General features: G+C 51.3%; 1 protein-coding gene across 1 annotated transcript in view; it reads left to right on the top strand.

Annotated features, from left to right (window-relative positions):
* CACNA1G (calcium voltage-gated channel subunit alpha1 G) overlaps nucleotides 1–22,476 on the top strand; it is a 101,182-nt gene that overhangs the window by 7,639 nt on the left and 71,067 nt on the right. Inside the window, exons 3-8 of the mRNA XM_075518657.1 lie at nucleotides 2,867–2,964; nucleotides 5,114–5,273; nucleotides 7,159–7,450; nucleotides 7,970–8,062; nucleotides 9,709–10,519; nucleotides 12,067–12,431. Of these exons, the coding sequence (XP_075374772.1) occupies nucleotides 2,867–2,964; nucleotides 5,114–5,273; nucleotides 7,159–7,450; nucleotides 7,970–8,062; nucleotides 9,709–10,519; nucleotides 12,067–12,431 (1,819 nt within the window). The remainder of the gene's footprint in view (nucleotides 1–2,866; nucleotides 2,965–5,113; nucleotides 5,274–7,158; nucleotides 7,451–7,969; nucleotides 8,063–9,708; nucleotides 10,520–12,066; nucleotides 12,432–22,476) is intronic.

The raw sequence follows: 22,476 nt of genomic DNA on the forward strand, positions 1-22,476 counted from the left end.
CGTTGTACGTCTGGCTTTGCAGATGCTCTGCTTTTATTCTTAGAAAGTCCTAACTATTTCCGCTTTCCTTCTGAATAACTCCAGCGATCGGGGGTTGCTGATCACTCTGGTGAGTCTCAGCATTTGCTGTGAATCCATCCTATTTAATGCCAAGTATTTTTCTGAGCCTTTAACTTGGCTGGGCACCTGGGTCTGTGGCAGGAGGCACTGCCAGGCATCGTGCTTTCCCATTTGAACAGAAATGACATTTGAGTTGAAGCTTCATCGGGGGCTTTTTACACTGCAGATTTTCAATGCATAAATGTTATATATGCTGGTAAATGCACCTGTCACCTTGCCGGTTGGTGACATCCTGACATTCGCTCTCCCTGGGTATCTTCCCCTGCCAGGGACGTGGATTGATTCCTCCCCTGCATCCCCTTGCCTTGGAAGTGACCTTTGAGCTGGGAAGTGGTGGGATTCTCGTTGAACTTGCTCTGATTTTTACCCACTGATTTTTACCCACATTTTCCCCCCCCCAGTCCTGGGTTCTCTCAAGGCTCTTGGGCTGTTAGTTATCAGAGCAACATGTGGATCTTCTAGGCTAGGTCTGGGGCTGAGCTTGCGGTGCTGTGATGCTGGCGCTGGTAGCAGTGTCTGGCAGCAGAGGTAGGAGAGCACCTACCTGCTTTTAGTCTTGGTGTTAAAGTGTTTGCTGAAGCTAGTGGGTTGTTGGTTTATTTTTGTTGTTGTTTTTTTTTTTTTAATGTGGTATTATAATTGTTCTTTAATATATTAAATCAAAATGTATTTTACAACGTGGCCTTTGCAGATTACAAGCACACCAGCCCTGGAAGTGAGTCTAGAGCTGTCATTAATCACAAAATAATTTGTCTTGGTGCAAATAACCATACGCTGCTCTGAATTTTGCTGGTAGCCTCTGTTTTAATAATGGATGAAAGAAAAGCTGTATGTTTGACATGGGCTTTTTACCTGAATCCTGCAAACCATACAAAAATCTTATTTTCAAACAGTGAGTGACACTTGAGAACCATTAAAGTCCAGGGAAATTGTTGCCCCACTCCTTACTGCAGCTAAAGCTCACCAATGCAGTGAGTCCCGCACACCGAGGAAGGGGCTGGTTTTGTCACTGGGGCCAGGTGGGCTTTCGTGGACACGCTGCCTTCGTCTCTGGTCAGAGGATGAGAACAAACTCCTAGCATCCACGCGTGTCTGTCCAGCGTTTGTATTCTGGGACTGTCCCTCAGCTGTGGGCGTCAGCTAAATACGGAGGAATACGTTGAGGTTATTTTGATCTTAGTTATGGTTTGATCATCATCATCCTCGTTAGAGCCTATCAAGAGAAATGGGATGAAGTGTCATTGCATCAAGCGTGGAGTCGTGTATTTGGGGGCTAGAAAGAGAAAGTCTTCTCCACCCCAGGTGCTCCTCACCTGCCAATGGACGGGAGGCAGGAGAGTGGCTGATCACAGCCGGAGCAGAAACCTCCAGCGTGCTGCAGCTGTGGCAGGGCTAACACGGCACCGATGGATCCTGCGGGATTTCCAGCAGGGAGGAGGGGGCAGCAGTGATGCCTTTGTGCAAGGCACCGGCAAAGCCTCCTCCAGAAGTTCGATGTCTAATCAGGTACGATTAATTCAGGCCAGGGCAGGCGTGGAGAAAGGTTGTGATCAGGAAGCAGAGAGCCTGTCTGCGAGATGGGGCTGGAAGAGCTTGGTTTGTTTGGCTTTGCAAAATCAAGGCTGAGAGGAGATGTGATTTGTCCTCTGTAAATACATTGGGTGAGTAAACACCAAGGACAAAGAGCTATAGAAGCTACTTAAAAGACAGCGCTGGCATAAGAACGAATGGATATGAGCTTGTCCTGAATAAATTCAGGCTGGAAATTAGGCTTCCAACCACCCAACCAGCTTTAAGATGGAACTTGATAATTTTCAGAAGAGATTAATATCCTGCGGTTGCCTGTGGCAGCGGGAGCCCAGCTGTGCGGGGAGCCTCGTGGTCCTCTTCCTTGCCTTTGCCTGGCTCTGCCTCTTCAGGAATGCTTTTGGGCAGAGATCTTGTGTTTTCCCGTGGCTGGAGAGCAAAGTCCTGGCGGTGATGTGACTGATGGCCCCGCAGCGCTTCAGCAAAGGTGCCATGAGCAGAGCAAGACGGTACCGGGGGACTTGCAGCAGTCCAAGTGCACCCTCAGACTAAGTCATGTCAAGGTTGCACCTCAGTGTCCTGAGCTGTGAAATAACCCCATCAGGTACAGTGTAGGAGCACTGGGAAGTTCCTTGGTCCACGTTTGCCCCATTTGTTATCTGCAAGTGTCACCAGTTTTGATTTGTGCGCTTGCCCATCCACCTGAGTCCCACCTGGTAATGATCTCTGCTGGGTAGAGTTAGAATAGCTCAGCGTCCTGCACTGCTTGCCTCTGTGCCCTGTGGAAAGGGTCTGCACCAGGGGATGCTCCTCTGCTTTTCAGGGTTGTGGTGGTGCTCAGCACAGCGAACCCAGTTTCATTAGAGTAGCTGTGCAATTGTTAAAAACAGGGCTGTGTCTGGACATTGCCCTCCTGGAGTGTGCAGGGGCTTTCAGAAGCTTCTGCCCCGGACCTCTGCAAAAACAGTAGCCAAAGCAGATGAGAGAGAGAGAAGATCTGTGGCTGTGTGAGCTGGTGTATCATGTTCTCGCTCATTGTCTTTATTCTGATACGCAAACAACCCTTAATTAATTCCTCTGGCAAACTTTCCTGATGGGAGAGATGCAGTAACAAGTCCCTCTGAGCAGCTGGCATATAATGTTTGATTTATAATGTTTGATAATCTGATAATTTCTCCAGAAGATCCTTGACGCTACTCCACACTCGTGTCTTTCGCAGGATGCTGGAGTACTCCCTGGACCTGCAGAACGTCAGCTTCTCAGCGGTCCGCACCGTCCGTGTCCTGCGGCCGCTCAGGGCCATTAACAGGGTCCCCAGTAAGTCGGCTCCTTATTCCTCCCAGTTGATGCAAGTTCTTTATATCTGTGCCCCAAAGATGGAAGAGCAAACGCAGAGGCTTCCCATCTGCCACTGCAGCTCAAACGTTCGCCTAGGCCCTGGTAGTGCGAGGTCCTACCACCGCTCTCTGGTTTCCAGTGCCTGGCACTCTCCTACTTTAAATAATATTCCTTTTGACACCTGTGGCATCAGAGATGTGCCACCGGTCAATAAGATATCCAGGACTGTCTTCAGATGCCTTCCTTTCTCATCTGAAGAGGGTCTTAGGAGGCTGCTAAGGTGAAGGGATGCAGGTGATAGGGACTGACTGAGCTAACAGCCTTTGCCAGGAAGCATGGGCAGAGGGGCCTGAGCCACGCTGCTCCCGCCCTCTCTGCGCTACCCCATCCTTTTCTGGAGAAACTGGGGTGAGAAAATCTTGTCGTGCCTGGAGACAGCCCCCTGGAAGGCACTGAGGAGCCTCTGCTTGCAGTATCTCTTGCTCTGCTCCCCAGAGCTGGTCCATACAGCCAAAAACCCCAACACCTCCAAAGAAAGCCCGGGTGGGATGGGAGGTGGCTATTCAGTGCTAACCAGCACTGGATGTCAGGTCACGCACGAGGATCTCAGACCCCCCTTGGACAGCAACGGGTGGCATTGCCTGCTACTGCACGGCAGCAGGTGACGGCAACCCAGCCCTGTGCTCGGAGAGGCATTGGCCATCGCAAACCCAACCAAACTGGCCAGGGAGCCGCTCCTGCTGTGCCGTGCTGGGCGAAGCCCCGGGCGCCGCGGGAGGCACTGAGCTCCGTCCCTCGCGGACGCTATACGGGTCGGGTGTGATAGGCGTAAGTACGACCCTATTAGAAACATCATTTTCCTGGGCCTAGAATCCTGGGTATCGAATCCAGCATTGTTTTAGCCAAATTAAATCCAAGTCCGAACTTCCCTATCTGAACTAGCCCAATGCCTTGGCAAGAACTAATCAGCTTCAGGTCTGTCTGCTGATGCTGGAGGTGCCTGGGCTCTATTTATTTTTCTGGTCCTGACTCTTGAACTTAATCTGGCTTTGCTGCTGCTGCTGTTTCAATCATTATGGTAGCTTCAGAATGCTGTTTGCAATGGTTTTTTTTTTTATCCCCACTGTTGAACTGATGGATGGCTGAATTTATCCGCCGCTGTCTAACTGGGGATGTAATTCACTTAATGTATTTTGAAATCCTGGGTAATTTATCTTGGCTTCTCTGCAACGTAGTTACAATAGGATAGAAATGTAAGGTGGGAAAAGAAAAAAGAGAGTTTTATATGGTGATAAATGCAGTAACCACAAAAAGTCATTTCAGTTAATTAGGAGTTGACGCAAGGTGGCTGTTCCCCAGTAGAGGAGTAGAAGAAAAACCCTGATAGAGGAGGTGACAGCATCAGGAAGAGAGAAAAAAGTCTTCCTGAAGTATCAAAGCAAAGGGTGCAACAGTAAAGCTTTCTTTAAATGAAAATCAATATAAGCGAGTGAGAGAATGCAGAAGATGGGGAAAGAAGGAGAGCGAGAGATGAGCAGAATATTACAGAGACGTCAGATGAAATCAATTTTTTTGTGTGTAAATGTCAAGTTGAAGTCACCATCAATTTGTCTTTGTTACAGAACTGGCTGTTCCTGAACTTGTGAGAATTAACTGCCAGAGAGAGTCCTGTATTTTAAGGAAGAGAGGGGATTTAGGGTAGATGAGGGGAATTAGGGAGGGAAAGGAATTTTACTATATAAAGAAATACGACTGAGCAAGGGAGAACATCAGAGTTTGGTCTCAGGGAAGAAAGGAGACATGTAATTGTGAGAAAACTTTCGGAGGAGAGGAGGACTTGAGATGGGGAGTGAAGGGAGAGAAGCAGGGCAGGTAGGTCATGTGCCCAGGAGCAGGGCACGGATGAAGGAGGTGTCCCAGGGGCTTTGGGGGGGAAACCAGAGGGGACTGGGGAGCTGCAGGGGTTTGCAGGCCATGTGTGGGTTACAAGGACAGTGGTTGGGAAGGCAGCGGCTGTCAGTGGAAGGAAAAGTATAGACGGAAAGGAAAAGCTCAGGAGGACATAGCTGGAATAAGAAAATTCAACGTGGAGTTTTCCTCTTCCCTGACCGCTTCCTCTTCGCCTCAGGTATGCGCATCCTGGTGACACTTCTTTTGGACACGCTGCCCATGCTGGGGAATGTCCTCCTCCTCTGCTTCTTTGTCTTCTTCATCTTCGGCATCGTGGGAGTCCAGCTGTGGGCAGGTTTGCTCAGGAACCGCTGCTTCCTCCCCGAGAACTTCAGCATGTGAGTCTGCGTGGGCAGCAGAAGTGTCTCTCCAGCTTGGGCGAGTCTGTCCCTCCAGGGGACAAGGATATCCTCCATTAAAAAGCCCTGGTCTTCTGTAAATGCTCCCTGCTCCTAAATGCCACCACACCTCCTGCCCAGGCACGCACGGCCGGAACAGAGCGAGCTGTGACAATTTGCCATTCAAGTCCTGCAGGGCTGTCCTTTACCCTCAGCCGGTACTTGGGAACCTCTCTGATTGATAAGAGCCTCCAAAAAAACCTGAAAATAAGAGTTCAGGCTTTCTAAATTCAGCATATCATTAACTCATGACCTTTTCTGCTTTTGTCGAGATGTTGAGATCTGAATCCCATTCAGCAGCTGGTGGTGTTTATTGGTATGGCGTTTGTAGTCCCACCTAAACCCCAGGGGAGGCTGATGGAGCTACCATACATTTCAGGATGCTAGATACTTTCCAGTCTCAGAGCAAGATATAGTCCTTGTTCCAAAGTGTTATTTTTCATAGATTCCTGGATTTTAAGGCCAAGAGGACTATTGTGATCAAATGGGGTTTTGTAGCACCCAGTTTCCTGGCCAGCCAGTTTGCCAGATGTAGGAATGTTTGAACAGTGGTTGAAATATCCCTCTCTCCTGGTAGCTGTCAGCCTCCTTCAGACCAGGATTTCCATATCTGTTCTCGTACCTACCTGCTTTTTTCCATGACCTCCCTCCCTTTGAATGCTAGGAGAGGGGCAGGTGACTGCAAGCCCTTGGCTGCTCTGCCAAGCTCCAGCACCCCTATCACCTTTCAGTGGATCACTTTCAAATGTTGACTCCCCGGAGCTGATCCTGCTAGATCCACATCTGGATGGAGAAGTCCTGCAAGCCCAAAGCCTCTCTCTTGCACACAGCAGGACCATGATGATGCTGCTGTGGCTAGGCTGGCTCTTGGGTCTGGAGCTGGCATGATGAACCTTTTATCCTCTCCCACACGTCCCCTAATCAACTGCAATCCCTCTAGTAGGTTGTGCCCTCAAAGGGCAATTGGGAGAGTCATTACCAGGGCACATCCCTGTTAAGTAAATGGCAGCAGAGCAGAGGGATGCTTCACCCTTCACCAGTGAGTAAATCCGATAGAGCCACAGGTTTGGGTGCTGTTTAATTGAGCCAGAATTCCAGGGGTTTAGATAAGCTTTGAAGGGTATTAAAGGCAATTCTGCAGGAATTAACCGGGCTGAACTAGGCTTTAAAATATCTTTGCAAGCTTTAGTGGGAGTCCTGGCAGCATTAAGGAGATAGCTGTGTGCAGAGCAAGGAGCCAGTTTCTGGCTGGCCATGGGTTGTTTCATCTCCCTGAAGAGTATTTTTGCTGGTTTGCTGTGGTAAGGCCACCCTCAGAGAGAATTTAGAGCTTATCTATGGGCTGAACAGGCACTGTGAAATGCAGATGAAGGCCCTGTCTCTGGTTTTTAGGAAGCTTGGGAGGTCCTTGTACATAGAGTCTTCCCAGGCCATTCTCAGCATCTCCAGGAGGACAGGAGAAATGGGAGCTTAAACTGACTGATTTTCATCTTACTGCAGCAAAGACATTTCAGAGAAGCCCTGCTGGGCTGAATCCTGCTCTTGGTCCCCCAAAGTCAAAGCCAGAGCACTTCCAGACGGAGTGACTCTTAGTAATGTCATCAGAGGGGTTGCTGAGCGGCCAAGCGCACTGCCTCAGTTTCCCAAAACCCAGTTAGGGACATCATCTCACCCACTGGGGCTGCAGAAAGTCCAAGGGGTTCCCTTTTGAAAAAAAGCTTTAAGATCCAGAATAACAGAAGTCAGACTTTGCTGTTACAGTTGTTACCTTGCCAGATCGCCTGCAATTGGTGTGCAAACCCCAGCCCTGTCTGGACTCTTTCAGCCCCTACACGGTGGATTTGGAGCGATACTACCAGACAGAGAACGAAGATGAGAACCCCTTCATCTGCTCCCAGCCCCGGGAGAACGGGATGCGCTACTGCCGGAGTATCCCAACGCGGAGGGAAGAGGGTCTCGAGTGCACCCTGGATTATTATTCCTACAACGACACCACCAACACGTCCTGTGTCAACTGGAACCAGTATTACACCAACTGCTCTGCTGGGGAGCACAACCCTTTCAAGGGAGCCATCAACTTTGATAACATTGGCTATGCCTGGATCGCGATATTTCAGGTGAGCCCTGTGTGCAAACTGTCACAAGGTGGGGAACAGCTGATCGTGCCCCAGCGTGTTCCCAGGGGCTGCGTAATCACACTCCTGGGGGCTGTTTTGCACCAGCAAGCACCTATATAGTAGTGCTTGGGTGCTCAAAATGTCAGAGATACAATTGGATGCCTTCTTTGAAGGTGCTTCCATCTCACATGCATGGACAAAACCCCAGTCTCCAAACCCTTTGTGTGTGCAAGAAGACCATCCTGATGTGGAGCAGAGCCTAGAGCCTGCTCTTCCCTCTGCAAAATACAGCAGTGGGCCTTAGGTCTAGCTGGAAAAGAAGGGCTGGATTCAGCCTGGGCAGCCGGCAATGTGACTATTGGCATTGGTGGGAGCAGGATTTGGCTCCTCAGTGTCTTGTAGTGCACCAAGACCAGCTACGGGGTGTCAGAAATGACCCGGCCGGGAGAAACGTTGCTTGTGCACTTGGTGTTGTAACTGAGCCTTGACGGGTTCATTTTCCCTTCCTGTCTCCACCAGGTCATCACACTGGAAGGCTGGGTGGACATCATGTACTTTGTCATGGACGCACACTCCTTCTACAACTTCATCTACTTCATCCTCCTGATCATTGTGAGTAGTCTTCGGGGAACATGCGGGTCCTCCTGGCATTTGGGGAGGGCAGAGTGGAGTGACCCAGAGGAACAGGGCAGATAATACAGTGAATATAAAAGCTGGTGCCACGTAGGAGGGGTAGAAACCAGCCTGCTGGAAGACATGCGGCTTCAATACGGTGTTGCACTGAAGCTGCATTTTGCTGCAAACATGAAAGAAGGAAAGGAAGATGTGCTTAAGCTATGGCAGATAGATTTCTGTTGCTGCTGTTTCTACCACTTCTCTCCTGTGCTGCAAGGTCCCCTCCCTTCGTTGCCATCTTGAATTTAAAAGTAGGCAAATTTCCCCTGGTCAGGTTTTGAGCTCTGGAAGGGGAAGAGGCTGCCCAGAAATTTCCCAGTATTGAAGAACCCAGCTGGCTGGGTCCTTGGTGCAGGGGGAACATTTCAGGAAAACAGTCCCAAACTTCAGAGAGCATATTAAGAAAGGAGGGAAGAGATTATTGCCCACAGCGCACCCACGCTTCACAGCATCATCTGAGACCACTCACAAAGGACCCAACAAAGAGTTTCTGTGGGGTGGGCTCCATGATGGGCTTCATCTATGCAAGCAGAATTGTCTACCGTGACTGGCTGAGCTCGTTGTCTAGACTCCCTTCATCATCAGGAGAGAAAAATAGGTGCGTTAAGGGGGTGATTCATCTCCTCCGAAGGTAGACATCCAAAATAAATTAGATGCATCGCAGACTTGATGTGCCTATTTCTCTCTTGACTCTAAAGGATCATTAGGTGCCTCACTCAGATGTAGCTGAGATAAGTGAGATGAGTCCCTTTCTTGCTGTCTAATTGGACTAAGTCCAGCAAAATAGCTGCACGTCGTCCATTAGGCCATTGTGGGGATTTCTGCTCCTCATCAAACCAGGACTCAAACCCTGATGAGAAGGTAGGAGGTCGTTTAGTCCATGATGCTTTTTCTGGTTCATCTATTAGCTTCCTCAAAAAAGAAACAATCCCTTGCTCTTAGCATCCCCAAAACAATGGAGAAGAAGGGCAAGCAGTACTTTTCCAGATGCTGTGCGAGTAACGTTAGTGGCGCGTGATGGCCCGTTAGCACGTCAGTAATTCTCTGTGATCTAGGCTGGGCTCTGCAGAAGGCAGAACCTCATGAAACCCTGGTTGGAAATAAAATCTCCAAGCTGTGGGTGCAGGCTGCTGACGCCCTTGTGTAACAGTCACCCACAAATCCCGTTAGCAGGGGAAAGGGATCTGCTTGCAAGCTGCCCACACGCTGCCAGAAAAAACGCTCCTATCAGGAAGGCTCAGTGCATTCATCCTAATGCCACTAATTGTGATAATTAGAACCGCTGTCTGCGGAGAGAGAAAAACACCACGTTAAAAGAGCAAAAGCTTTTTGTCAAAATAATCTTCTCTCGTTTTTGATCTCTGACGTCCTCTGTGGAGCACTGGCGTGGGAGTCCCTGGGGCAGGGGCTCAGGGGGTGAGTCAGCCCCTCTGCGGTCCTGGCCGGTGGTCCCTGCTGGGTGACACAGGAGATGGGGCCGGCTGGGGTTTGTCCCCCGCTCCTTGCGCCGGGGTGTGGGGTGAGGCAGGGCTATGGGGTGGGCACGGCCACCCCGAGGTGGCTGATGGCTCCTGTCCCCTTAGGTGGGCTCCTTCTTCATGATCAACCTCTGCCTGGTGGTGATAGCAACACAGTTCTCTGAGACAAAGCAGCGCGAGAGCCAGCTGATGAAGGAGCAGCGCGTGCGCTACCTGTCCAACGCCAGCACCCTCGCCAGCTTTTCGGAGCCAGGCAGCTGCTATGACGAACTCCTCAAGTACCTGGTTTACATTGCCCGTAAAGGCAGCAAGCAGCTCGTGGAGGTCTACCGGGTGGCGGGTGTGAGGATGGGCTTCCTCACCAGCCCCACGAGCAAGGCGGGGGCTGACCGGCATGCCAGGAAGCGCCGGAGCAGGAAGAGGTCCTCTGTGCACCACCTCATCCACCACCACCATCACCACCACCACCACTATCACCTGGGCAATGGGAACCTGCGGGCACCCCGCGCCAGCCCAGAGATCAGTGATGTGGAGACCAGCTCGCTCCAGAACGGGACCAACCGGCTGATGCTCCCCCCCTCGGCACCAAACCCCCATGGGACCCCCAGCACCGCTCCCAGCAACACCGAGTCCGTCCACAGCATCTACCACGCCGACTGCCACTTTGAGCCGGTGCGTTGCCGGTCATCCCTCCCGCAGCCGGGCCTCGACTTGCCAGGCCCTGAGGGGATCCCCAAGAACATCGTGGGCAGCAAGGTGTACCCCACGGTGCACCCCAGTACCTCCCACGAGATGCTGAAAGAGAAGAGCCTGGGGGAGGCGGCAGTTGGTGCCGGGAGCAGCACCTTGACAAGCCTCAACATCCCGCCCGGGCCGTACAGCACCATGCACAAGCTGCTGGAGACACAGAGCACGGGTGAGCCCGGGGCTGGACGTTGGTCTGGGGTTGTCTTGCAGAAATACAAGCTACGACCTAATTTCTTTCTCTTTCTGAATCTTTGCAGGGTTCTTTTCCGTCCACGTTACAGAGAAAGGCGATGGCTTTCCAGGTGAGGCCAACATGAATCTTCTGACGCACCTAAGGCATCTGATAGCCAAAACCAGGAGAGAGGTTTCAACCTCCCAGACTTCATACTTGCAAAAATCCAAGGGAAATGAATGTTTTAATGAACCCATCTTCTTTCCCATCCCCATCTCCTTCCAGTCAAATGCATTTATTCTGCTATTACAGGGAACACTCCCCAAATCCCTGCACTCCCCAAATCAGCTAGAACCGGGCTTGGTGACACCAAGCAGAGCTGGAGCCCAGCCTGGGCGCTTCCAAATGGCCATGTCCCTTCCTCGCTAAAACAAGGGGGTTGGAGGTGGCTGCATTGCCCACTGCTTGCTGCAGAGCTTGGGGATGGACACCTTCCAGATCTAAGTCCCAGCACATCGCTGAGCACTGCTGTGTAGCTCTGCTCCCCACGGGACCCGAGGCTTGGGGAGACTGAGTGCCTGCCTTGCACGAGTGCTCAATGGCAATCGCAGATACTGAGTATTAAAAATCTGCCCGGAGTGATTTGCTCAGGAAGCCTGTAATAGAGCCAGACACCAAATGCAGCTTTCCTGGATTGGGGGTTTCATACCTCCGCTGCAAGATGCTCTTTCCTCCTCCACATCCTGAGGTTTGGAAGCTCAGGCCAGTCTAGTCCAAACCCTCTCAGCCTCCAAGTGTTTCTGGCCAAGCTTTCACAGGCAGTCAATGCCTTTTCCACCCCTCCACAGTGGCATTGACCTTTCCAGCCAGGAGCTGTGCGGGGAAGAGACGAAGTCCTGCCCCTCGCCCAGAGCTGCCCAGAGACTAAATACACAGAGCTGGGCTCTGAGATGGTTTAGCGCTGGGTTTTTATTCACACTGCTGCATGCGGCTGTGCGTGAGTCAGGAGCGTGCTTTGCAGATAGCCTCTCCCCTGGCAGCCAGCTGGTGGGATTTTGGGGGAATATCCCGCTGGTATTGTTACCCAGGAGCCACCTGGCAGCTGGGAGCTGCCGTTGAGGCAGCGCGTGGAGTGGGAAGCTGGTGATTTCGGAGCATCAGCAAACAACGGGAGCAGGAGAGGAGGCTGCTGGCGGCGGCACTCCCGCTAATTACAGCCCGGAGCCTGCCAGGGCCAGGGCAGCTGATTGCCTTCTCCTAGCCATAATGGCCAGAGGTATAATGAGGTGGGCGAGGGGTCCTGGGCTGGTGGCAGTGTCTGCCTTGGGGCAGCAAAGAGGGCTTTGTAACTGGGGAGAAGGCACTCGGGGAGCCCACGTTTTGCCTAGGGCTCTTTAACCCAGCAGGAGCCCTTTTCGCCTTAGGAAATGCCTGTCCTTGTTGAGGGCAACAGCTTGGTGCTAATGGGGACTGGGGGTTGCTCCCGTGGCCGCCCGCAGCCCCCTCGTCCCAGCTGCCCTGCCCCTTCCCTGCTGGCATTTCAGGTCCCTGCCAAAGCTCCTGCAAGATCTCCAGCCCCTGCACCAAGCTGGACGGTGGCTCCTGCAACCCCGAGAGCTGCCCTTACTGCCTCAAGGTGCTGGCGAGCGAGGCCGAGCTGACGGACAACGAGACAGCCGACTCGGACAGCGAGGGGGTCTACGAGTTCACGCAGGATGCCCACTACAGCGACCAGCGGGACCCGCAGCGGGGCAGAGCCCGGGCCAGGAGAACGAGCCGGGTACTGGCCTTCTGGCATGTGGTGTGCGAGACCTTCCGGAAGATTGTGGACAGCAAATATTTTGGCCGTGGGATCATGGTGGCCATTCTCATCAACACGCTCAGCATGGGAATCGAGTACCACGAGCAGGTGAGCGCTGTCCTGGCAGCTCCTGGTGCAGTGGGGATGCGGGCGGTGTTCTGGGGCTGAATATGGCTGCTGGCGGGATGGTTTGGGGCAAGAGGCATTGGGGTGCTGTAGGAAGGGTCCCAGGACAGAGCAGCGCTGATTTTTCTCCTCAGCCTGTGTCCAGCTTGCAGACAGAGGCAGGCAGCCATCACTGTGGCCGGTACCTGGCTGCGTGAGCTCCCGCATCCTGGCCCCGCCAGGGATGCTCAGCGCCGTGCCGAGATCACCGTCACGTGGGCAGCACCGTGCGTCGCTGGTTTCCGTGGCGCAGGGGCCAAGGAGAGGGAGCAGCCGTTTGTCGCGAGGTTTGCGCCAGCCCAGCAGTCCTAGCAGCGCTGCCGGTGGCCGCGGGCTCCGGGGTCAGTGCAGCTGCAGGCAGGGAAGTCTATTGAATTTGCAGTCCCTGGAGGGGAGGTAACAAATGCCTTTGCCTCCCCAGTGAACGCTCCAGCAACAGCACGCTGAGTCCAAAATAGACTCATCGCTGGCTATTCCTCCGCTCGATTATCTGAGTCCTTGCAGGCAAGAGGCTGCCTCTGCTCCAGCCTCTCTCACACTTGTCACCTAGCAGAGCTTTTCACAGAATCACAGAATCATATAGGTTGGAAAAGACCTTTAAGATCATCGAGTCCAACCATAAACCTAACACTGCCAAAACCACCACTACACCATGTCCCTAAGCACCTCATCCAAACGTCCTTTAAATACCTCCAGGGATGGGGACTCAACCACTTCCCCGGGCAGCCTGTTCCAATGCTTGAATTTTCCCTGTATATAGTCATTAAGAAAAGGAGTTGCCACGTTCCTTTTGAAATGTCTCCATAAGGGTGACAAGAGCTCCGCTTTTAGAGAGGCTTTTGCACGGTCTGGTCTCATGCAGGTTTTGTGGCTGCTGCTGGCGGCACGCCTGGCACGGTGCCCTCGGTCCTGCCGCAGGCTTGGGATGGCTTGGTGCTGCAGGTGCACGCTTCATTTGGATTTGCGGGGAAGAGTTTATTAGCGGGGATGCTGAGATGCTGCAAAACCTTGTTGTATACCCTTCCAATGCTTGGGAGGTCCCAGCGGCCAGCCCAGCGTGGTGCTTCTCCCGGGGTGCGGACCTCTCCCCTTGCAGACAGACACGGCCACCCCGGTCCCAGCACCAGCCTTTGCTGGGAACTCTCTTGCATCTCAAGTCGTGGCTGTTTACTTTTCTCCCCTCCTGGCACGTTTTTGTATTTGCAGAGTCACTCGCAGTTGCATGCAGAGGCGTTTCTCCCACAGCTCCCGGTGGCAGCGGTGGTGGCTGCAGACCGGCTCCAAATTCCCGTGTCCTCCCGTGGCATTAATGCCTCAATGACGGAACGCCAGGGAGACGTGGCTGTGCTAAATGTGTCCCTTCCAGCTAGCGCCTTCTCCCTGATGTCCTAATACAGTCTGGCTGGTTAACCATTGTTTTCAGTACACATTAAAGAGCGATGCGCTCTGAAGTCCTGCAGGTTTCACCTTCATGTGCTGCCCTTGGTGGGAGCTCTGCAGGGAAGCTTGAGTGCTTCCACCTTTATTTAATGATATTGGGAAGGTCATCTCCTAAGAACCTGGGGGGAGGTGGCTCGGGAAACTGATAAACAGTTATATTCCTCCTTTGGCTGAGAGGTGAAAGCAGATCCGCTGTGTCTTTGCTGCCACTGTCCAAGGGGCGGATTGTCAAAGCTTGTTGCCCTTCATCAGGAGCGTCTTTGGGAGATGCTGGTGTAGGCTCCTGTGCGTGTACCAGGGTGGCCGAGCAAGCTCCCATCATCGAACACCCTAAAGGCAGCACAGCTCCTTAATTCTTTGGCTCGGGGGAAATAGGGCAGCGGGGTGCTGGCCTCTGCCCCGGCCAGCGGTGTGTCCCAGCAGGCAGCTGGATGGGAAGAGGCAGATTTTTGTGGTGGTTTTCGGGTAGCAAGGTGAAGGGAGCTGATAAGCGTGGGGGGACTCCAGACGCTGTGGGTGGTTGCTTTCTTTGACGGTATTTTGAAGCTACTACTGTTCCAGATTCCTTTCTCCCAGGCATTTGGAGTGAATAGAGGAGCTTGTTTTTATTAGTTCATCTGCTCAAAGTGGCGGCAGAGAGCAGAGAGGTGTTTTTCTGTAAACTCTGGAAGCTTATAGTCTGCAGTTTCATAAACTGACAGTTATGAGAGCAGGAATTAGAGGGGAGAAATGCTGGACCAGGCCTTTCTGCAGAGATTATAAACACTGAAACATGTGATTTTTTTTCTATTCGGAGAGCCTTTCCTAAAAGTGCAAGTGATCAACCGTGCCAAATTTATCTTCATTGGCTGATGTTTGCAAAGACGTGAGGGGGCTTGAAGAGTACTTGACTCCATGACTTTCTATATTAAGCTCTCTGCTTATTTAATGAATGTTTACCTCTTGGGCTTTTCACATGAGGCCACCCTGGGCACACCAGGCTATATTAGGATAAATACTTTCAGGACATGTTTTATGGTGCCATGTCAAAAGCCTTGTGTTGTTTACCAGCACCTTGCCGGAGGGGAGAGGACACACTAGCAGCTACTGTGTGAGAGGATGGATGGGCTGGTGTTTACTCTGGGAGGAGGAAGGCTTCTGCCCTCCCACCTGTCCCCAGCAGTGCTGAGGGGGATTCAGCAGCTGTGGGACCACCAGAGCATCCTGGACTCCAATACATGAGCTGGTCAGCAGAGGTCCTCGTTATAGCCGGGGGAGAGAAGTATGCTCCTCTGGAGACTTTGCATCTCACCTTGGGACAGGGATCCTGGAGAGACCTGCTTTTCTCCATGGAAGATGCCTAGAAGACTGAAACAGTCTTTACAGACATTTGCTTAACAGACTCATCAACCAGAGAAGGCTAGGCTGGGATATTTAGGATGAAAGTGGTGGTTTGAAGGCACATCAAAATGAGTGGAAATTTGGAGTGTGTTGAAAACGCTGGCCCCCACCTCTTGCTGTTTATTTGCATTCACCCATCAATCAACCTGGCCAGACCGAGCACCCATGGCCAGGGGTGCTGGATGCACGTAGCAAAGGTAGTTCGTGTCCCCAGGAGCTCATCTCTTACCTTAGGACCTTCCATCCCAAAGCTCCTCTCCACAGACCACCTTCCACGGTAAAGTCATTGTCAACAAATATTTCACCGTCATATGGCTAGGGGTTCGGGAGCTGGGTTTCCTCTAAGCTCCTTCTGCCATGAGCTTGCCGACTTTCTCACTCAGCATCAGGTTGCTTCCACGTGGTTCCTGCACGTGCATGAGCCCGCTGTAGGCACACCTGACCGGGCTTAACTCTGCGTTTTCTGCCCATCCTCCCCACCCATCCAGCTCTGACTCTTGCCTTTCTCACGACCGCTGGGTTTAGTGGGAGGAAGGCAGAGTAGTTTGAGGTGCACGTAGCACTCACCATGTCGCTGCTGCTGCTGGGCAGCACTGTGAAATTTTCCATCAGGGAAATGACAACCAGATTGCTGCGGATTATTAATGTGACTGATAAATAGCTTGTTTTTCTACGGAGATGAAGCAAAATGCAGGTAGAAACTATTAGCTTTGGGTAGAGGAATATAAAGGTGATTTAAAGGTAGACTCTGGGGGATTTTAAATACACTGTTGAACCAATTGACTGATTCGCCTTAGGGACGCTGAGACTCTGCAGCGCTGCGGGTTCAAACAGCTAGGGCTTTGCAAAAGCTTGTTCTGCCATAGAGCAGGAGTAAAATGTGCTGCTAAACCAGAGGGTTTCTGTGCTGCTTTCCCCCCAGCCCTGGCTGTAAGCCAGACTGTGTTCCATAATGTGCTGCTTTTTTTTTTTTTTTTTTTCCCCTTCCAAATCCTTCCTTGGAGTGAAATGCAAAGGCTTTAGTACAAGGCGTGATGTTGGACTCCTCAGCAGGGGAAAGAATTCAGCAAGGGCTTCCTTGAGGAAGGGCTTTGGGATTTTGTTTTTGTTTTTAAAATCTGGTTCGCATTGAGCTGCCTGGCTGTTCCGATTTTCCTTGTCTGAACTCTCATTGTATGAACTATACCCTATATATTCATTTGTTTAAATAGCACTTGAATTTCAGCCGCCGTCTCTGTGGTGTTTTGCCATTGTTAACATAACAAGAGACTGGAAAGTCCTGCACTGGCCTCCCCAAAGCTGCAGTTGGTTCAAATCCATGGCTGGAGCTTGTGGGGACTTGGATCTAGAGTGGTCCAAAACGCTGGTGTCTCTGAAGAAAGGAAGAGGAAATTGGTTCAGACCTGTAGAGAACCTTTTGTTAATTCTTAAAAGCAAATTGGAGAGATGACAGGGGTGAATGACTCTTAGGGATGGCACCCAAGGAGAAAAGCTCATCATCCACGGGAGGAAATTCTTCAAGGAGTGGGAAGAGGCGATGCCTGACATCCCCCCAGCAGGATAACTGGTGGAGTACCCCCAGCTACAGCAAGGTGTTGTAGGAATCCACAAAGCAGCAGTGCCCCAAACCAAGTTGTGCCAACTCCATCTGCAGAAGGCAGGAGCAGCCTCAGCCCACGGTAGTATCTCAAGCTGAATTCCTAGTGCATCCCGCTGCAGGGGCCCAGAGCGTACAGGGTACAGATGATGTAAAGTTGTCACTGGTAACATTACGATCTAATAGCCGCTGCGGCATGGAAATATCAACCATCTGTGCCAAAGCGTCAAAGGAAAGCTTGCTGGCAAAATGCATTAAAGTGTCTATTTATGTAAACAGTCGAGGCTGGAGAACATGGGAGTCTTCCTAATCAGCATCAGAGGACGTGAAATTTTCAGGTATCCAGGATGATCGAGAGGGGAGGTGAAGGGTCAGTAACTGCAGCAGCATTAGAAAACCTGCTGGCGTGGAGGAACCATTAGGCTCCAGGTTCAAGCATTAATAATAGTCACCCAAATGGTATTTATGTACTTCTGCTTCTGCCTGAATTCAGCACACAGGGAAGAAGGTAACTGAAAATTATTAGCTGTCGTGACACCCACTGGTTGATTTCTCCATGTGGGAGGAAAATTTGATTGCTCCATGGAGAAGTGGTGTAACAGAGCTGGACAGTGGGGATTTGGCAGGTTCATGCCCCAGGTCTTGGGGTGCTTGAGTCTGTGCTACTGTCCAAAGTCCTGGGCAGGCTGGGCGGCAGCAGGTCTGGGTCCATTTGTGAGCCCTGCCTCAAGAAATAAAGGTGTTTTGGGGATAAGAAGCACTTTACTCCCAGGACTTGGTGGTCAAAAGCATCCTAATCTCCACCAGTTTCAAGCCAAGTTGAACGTTTTGCTGCTGGCCATAGGGGTGGTGGAGGGCAGCTGCAGATTTGTCAGGCGTATGGAGGCTGCGCCTTTGACATCCCTATGTGCCAAAATGAGATCTTGCCAAGTGCTCATTCACCTCTCGAGGAGGCTTTGGAGGATGCGGAGATGAGCGGCAGCTCACAGGGTGCGTGCTGCCCAGCTCGCCCTTGTCTGGCTGCATAGGGTGGTCATGGACAACACTGTGTCCCCACTGTTGCACCCCATGGAGCAACCTCCGCAGCTCCATGTCAGGTCAATCCAGGACATCTAAATTTTGGCTTCTTTCATGTGCGTGGATTTGTGTCAGGCCTCCAGGTCAGGAAGGAAGGGAATCCTTTCTTGTAAAATATTTTTGATATCTCTTGAATTGTTTCCTGTGAGTGCAGGGACTCAAAGACCCGTCCCACATCCAGGCAGCAGCTCGTGCTACACCAGGGGCTCTCTGCATCACACACCGATGCAAACCAGTGCTGTACCCCCTTAAACCTGCACCCCGGCTGCTTTACTCCAACCGTGGCCTTAATAGTACAGCCCGACTTTTCTCTGTGGTGAAGTTTCTAATTTGATGCTTCCCCATATAAATCTGATTCATTAGGCTTTGATTCGGGAGGGAACTTATGCATGTGTGTGCAACCCTTAAATCAATGAGACAGCCTTTCCCCAGACAACCTCCATCTGCCCTGGGCTCTTCCCGGGAGCTCGCAAGGTCCTGTGTTTATGCACCATCTTCTCTTCCTAGAGGTATCTCCACTTCCACTTTGGTGCATATCCCATGTCTCTATTTAACTCCATTACACATCTCTCCAGCCCTGTGCCAGCTACTCTTAGCCAAGCGATCAAAGCTTTGGCAGCACAGCGAGGCTTTCCCTCCCTCAGCGTCTGCTGGCTTTGCCCAACGCAGGTCTTGTAGCTAGCGTCAACTTAATTTCTCAGCGCTACAGCTGCATAGGGCACTCCCACGGTAGGAAAATGAGGTGCCCTATAGATTTGCACGTGCAGTATTCAATTAGCTCCTGCTTAAGGAGAAATTACTCTTATTAACAGTTTGTTGTTGGACGCTGGAGGAGCAAGTCAACGCTAATGGAAGTCATCAGAGCTGTTAATCACTAGGATCACTGACTTCAAAACCAGCTCTCTGTTTGTTACTGGGGGTAATTCTTTTTATGGACCTCGGGGGTTCTTCCACTCCTCAGTGATTTGAAGGGTTTATGAGGTCTTGTAGGAACTCGTGTGTTTTAATTGACTTGCTCATGAAGCTCTTCCAGAGTGTCATGCAAAATACAGGGGTGCCACGGCCCTCATAGTCATTGCTTTATAGGCACAGCTCATTTTTTCAGACTTTATCCTGGTTGTGGAGACCGAATGATTTGAAAATTAAATGAGATTTCATGCAACTGGAAAGTGTATGGGTTTTTTATCAGATAATTCAGTTTTCTGCATGCTTTAGGGATGAGCCTGGGTGGATTCCTTGACATCTACTAAAGTTTTCTTCAGCTCCCTGGATGGGGAGCTGTAAGTGTCAATCCTTTCCTGTTAATTTGGTTCAGAGACTGGAAATACTCGGGCTGCCTTAGATCCTATCATTACAGCTGTTGTTTCAGCTGCCATCCGTACCCTCCTGTTATCTCTGCTCAGGCAGCATTGGGAAGAGACTCTGGCTCGGTGAAATGGGAAAATGATGTGTGCTCTCGAAACTTGTTTCATCTCTGCGTGGATGAAAAATCGCTGCTCTCTGCAGATAGCCGGGCATTTCTCTCTGCTCCTTCTTTGATTATTGTGTGGTTGTTCCCCTTGGGTGGGAGCCAGCAAACTCAGCTAGAGCTTCTGGAGCACCCTCAGCTTGCACCAGCAAACGCTTTCCTCTGTAAGCGCTCCTGATTGCTGATTGTTGGTGATTTCCCAGGGATCAGTCCATTTTTTTCCCCAGTTCTCCTGGTAGAGGTTGGTCCCAACGCTGGTGGTGCCCATGACTCTGCTCTGCTGCCACCCGTGTCCTTGCAGAGCCCCTTCCCACCTCGCTCAGCCCCCAGCGGGAGTGGGGACAGGAGCCGAGTGTTTTTTCCCTCGTCTCTGCTGGATTTCAGCTCTTTGTTATAATTGGGTTTTTGCTGATGTTAGGAAACGACCAGCTTTTCCCCCGTGGACGTCTGTCAGCATTAGAGATAGCGTTACCAGCATCAGAAACCCGGGTTCAGCAGAACTGTGCAGCAGCCGTACAGAGACAGCCTTTTTCTTTCTCTTTTTTATTTCCTCCCTCCCCCTGGTACCTTCTCAAGTACTAACGGGGAGATAAGTTTCAAACTTGGTTTAGATTAACTAGAGGGCTTTAAATCTCGAGTACTTACAAGGTGTGACCAAGTGGAAATGCAGCTTTTGTTCAGCTTAAGCTCCTTCGAAACCTGGGTAGAGGGATGAGCCAGTTCATGGTTTTTTTTCACTTTATGGGATAATATTCATCCAGAAATCTGAAGCTGAGAGAGATAAGGAGTTCAGGCAAGAGTATCTGGTGTGCTTCCTGAGAGGGGTAAAGAGAGCCCAGCCCCAGGGCTTGGGGGAGGAGAGCATGGTCTGCAGGTCCTGTTTATGGTCCTGGGCAGGGATAGTTCATGGTAGGTCCCTTCAGGGTTGGTTGATGAGGTTCTCCTTCATGCACAGGGCTCATCCCCTCATTTGTACCCTGGGTTTGGAGTGGACAGGAGGCAGAGGTGCATGGGGACATGGCCCCATGGGCAGTTGGGGCTGGGGAATTCGGTTGCTGGCCACAGTTGCTCAACAAGCGTGTGGTGGAGAAGAAGGTCTTGCACCAGAAGGTGCCATGTCCATGGGACTCAGCTCCTTCCTTCTGCAGGTGTATGGTGGAAAGGGACATTTGTTAATTGGAATGGGGAAGAACAGGTGGCAGGTGAGGAGCTTAGCAGCGGTGGTGGAAGGGGAGTCCCTCCTGTGCGGACAGCTCTGATTTCTCTGAAATGAAAGCTGCTTTCCTCCCTTTCTTACAGCATTACTTGCCGTGGCATGAAATATTCAGCCTCCCTTCAGTCCGTAACAAAATCCTCCTTTCCCATGCAGTGATGGGATGAAACTGGACTTGTTCGCTTGTCTGTCAAAGTAATTTCCTTTTAATAAATGCCTATAAATCCTGAACTTCCCAGCAGTCCTCCTCCAGCCCACCGAGCGGTGAGCACACTGCACTTTCTGTGTCTCCAGCCCCAGGAGGAGCAGAGCAAAAACCGCTGCAATCCTGCTACTTTCTGAATTGTTTTCTTTAACCAATTTGGCAAAGGATGAGTAAAGAAAGCCTGTCGGTCTATCAGGCTCCAATTAAGCACGGCTCAGGTTCGCACTGCTGGACCCAGGACAATAGCTAAAGCCCGATGCCTTTTAAGGAGCCCCAAAGACAATGAATGTCATCGCTGAAAATATGCGTGGATTGAGTTTCTATTTATAAAGTAGCAAGCGGCTCTGGAGCTAAGAGGAGCTGTATTTACCAAAGGGAACCAAAGTGGTTTTTTGGATGGCCGCGGCTCTGCGGGTGCACCAAGGCAGGGGGAATAGTGTGGGTGTGATGAGGACAGGGCATAGAGAAGGCTCGTTGGTTGACTGAGGACATGGCCGCGAGCTATAAATGATGGGGAATCAGGCATGGGAGAAGGCAACAAAAGGGCACATCATTTTGTTAATTAATAGCTGCTTCTGTTCGTCAGAATTTCTTGCGTTTTGCCCCAGGACTCGTGGTCTGGCTCCTGTTTCGAGGTGGACCTGGTTACGTGTCTGCACCCACGCAGAGGGTGGAGAGGATCTTAATGGAGAGGTGTCAGGTTGAAAATCACATCTTTGGGCGACCCGTTTGATTTTTTTCTTATGTATATATATTAAAAACCGGCAAGTGATGAGTCAGTAAAATGTTGTTGGTGTTTCCTGTGAAATAGCTGAGGTCGGTATTTTCTTTCTGTGTTATTTTTCCTTAGTTGCCATGGTAATGATTTCAGAAGGGTTTTATTCTGCAGCCGTTTGAATGGGTTAGAAGTTTTCATGGTCTTCTGGATCCGCTCACAGAAGCAGAGCCCTCGGGATCAGGAGGGATCTGCCTCCTGGCCGGTCACCCCATCCCTCCCTCTGTGCTGTGGTGAGACAGAGTGTTTTTTCTATTTTATTTTATTGTTAGCAAGATAGAGAGGAAAGACCCTGGGGTGCTTCTGCTCTTTCGTGCTGACATCCCCAGGGGCAGGGGCTGGGCAAGACCAGGCTTGGCCGCAGCCTGGAGCTCACTGCCTGGGCAAAGGGGAAATGGGGATGGATGGATCCATGCCAGACATGCCCACGGCGCTGGGTGCAGGTCTGATGATGATGAAGAGCCTGTGCCATGCCTGTGCCTTATATGGGTCATGGCTGGAGGAAGGCAGGAGTAGAAGCCTTGTAAGCTCTGTGCACCATCGGCCAGGGCACTCGGTTGCACTTCGTCATGCAGCAGGGCTTGTCTTTCAGGAACTGGGGAACACAGCCCCCGGGGCTTGTGCTTTTAATGACCCCAGCCCCTGTCCTCCCCTTTTTCCCCACTTGTTGCCTGCAGCCTCGCTTGCTCAGCAGACACCTCGGAGCCCTGTGCGCAGGAAGGAGTAGCGTGTGCCGCTGCCTCGTGCCCAGATGGAAATGGAGCACGTCCCTTCTGCCGTCGGAAACCTCGCTCGTGAGCTTCTACTCAGTTTAAAAAAAGAAAGAAAAAAAA

The sequence above is a fragment of the Mycteria americana genome, chromosome 16 (assembly GCF_035582795.1).
Source record: "Mycteria americana isolate JAX WOST 10 ecotype Jacksonville Zoo and Gardens chromosome 16, USCA_MyAme_1.0, whole genome shotgun sequence".
NCBI lineage: Eukaryota > Metazoa > Chordata > Aves > Ciconiiformes > Ciconiidae > Mycteria > Mycteria americana.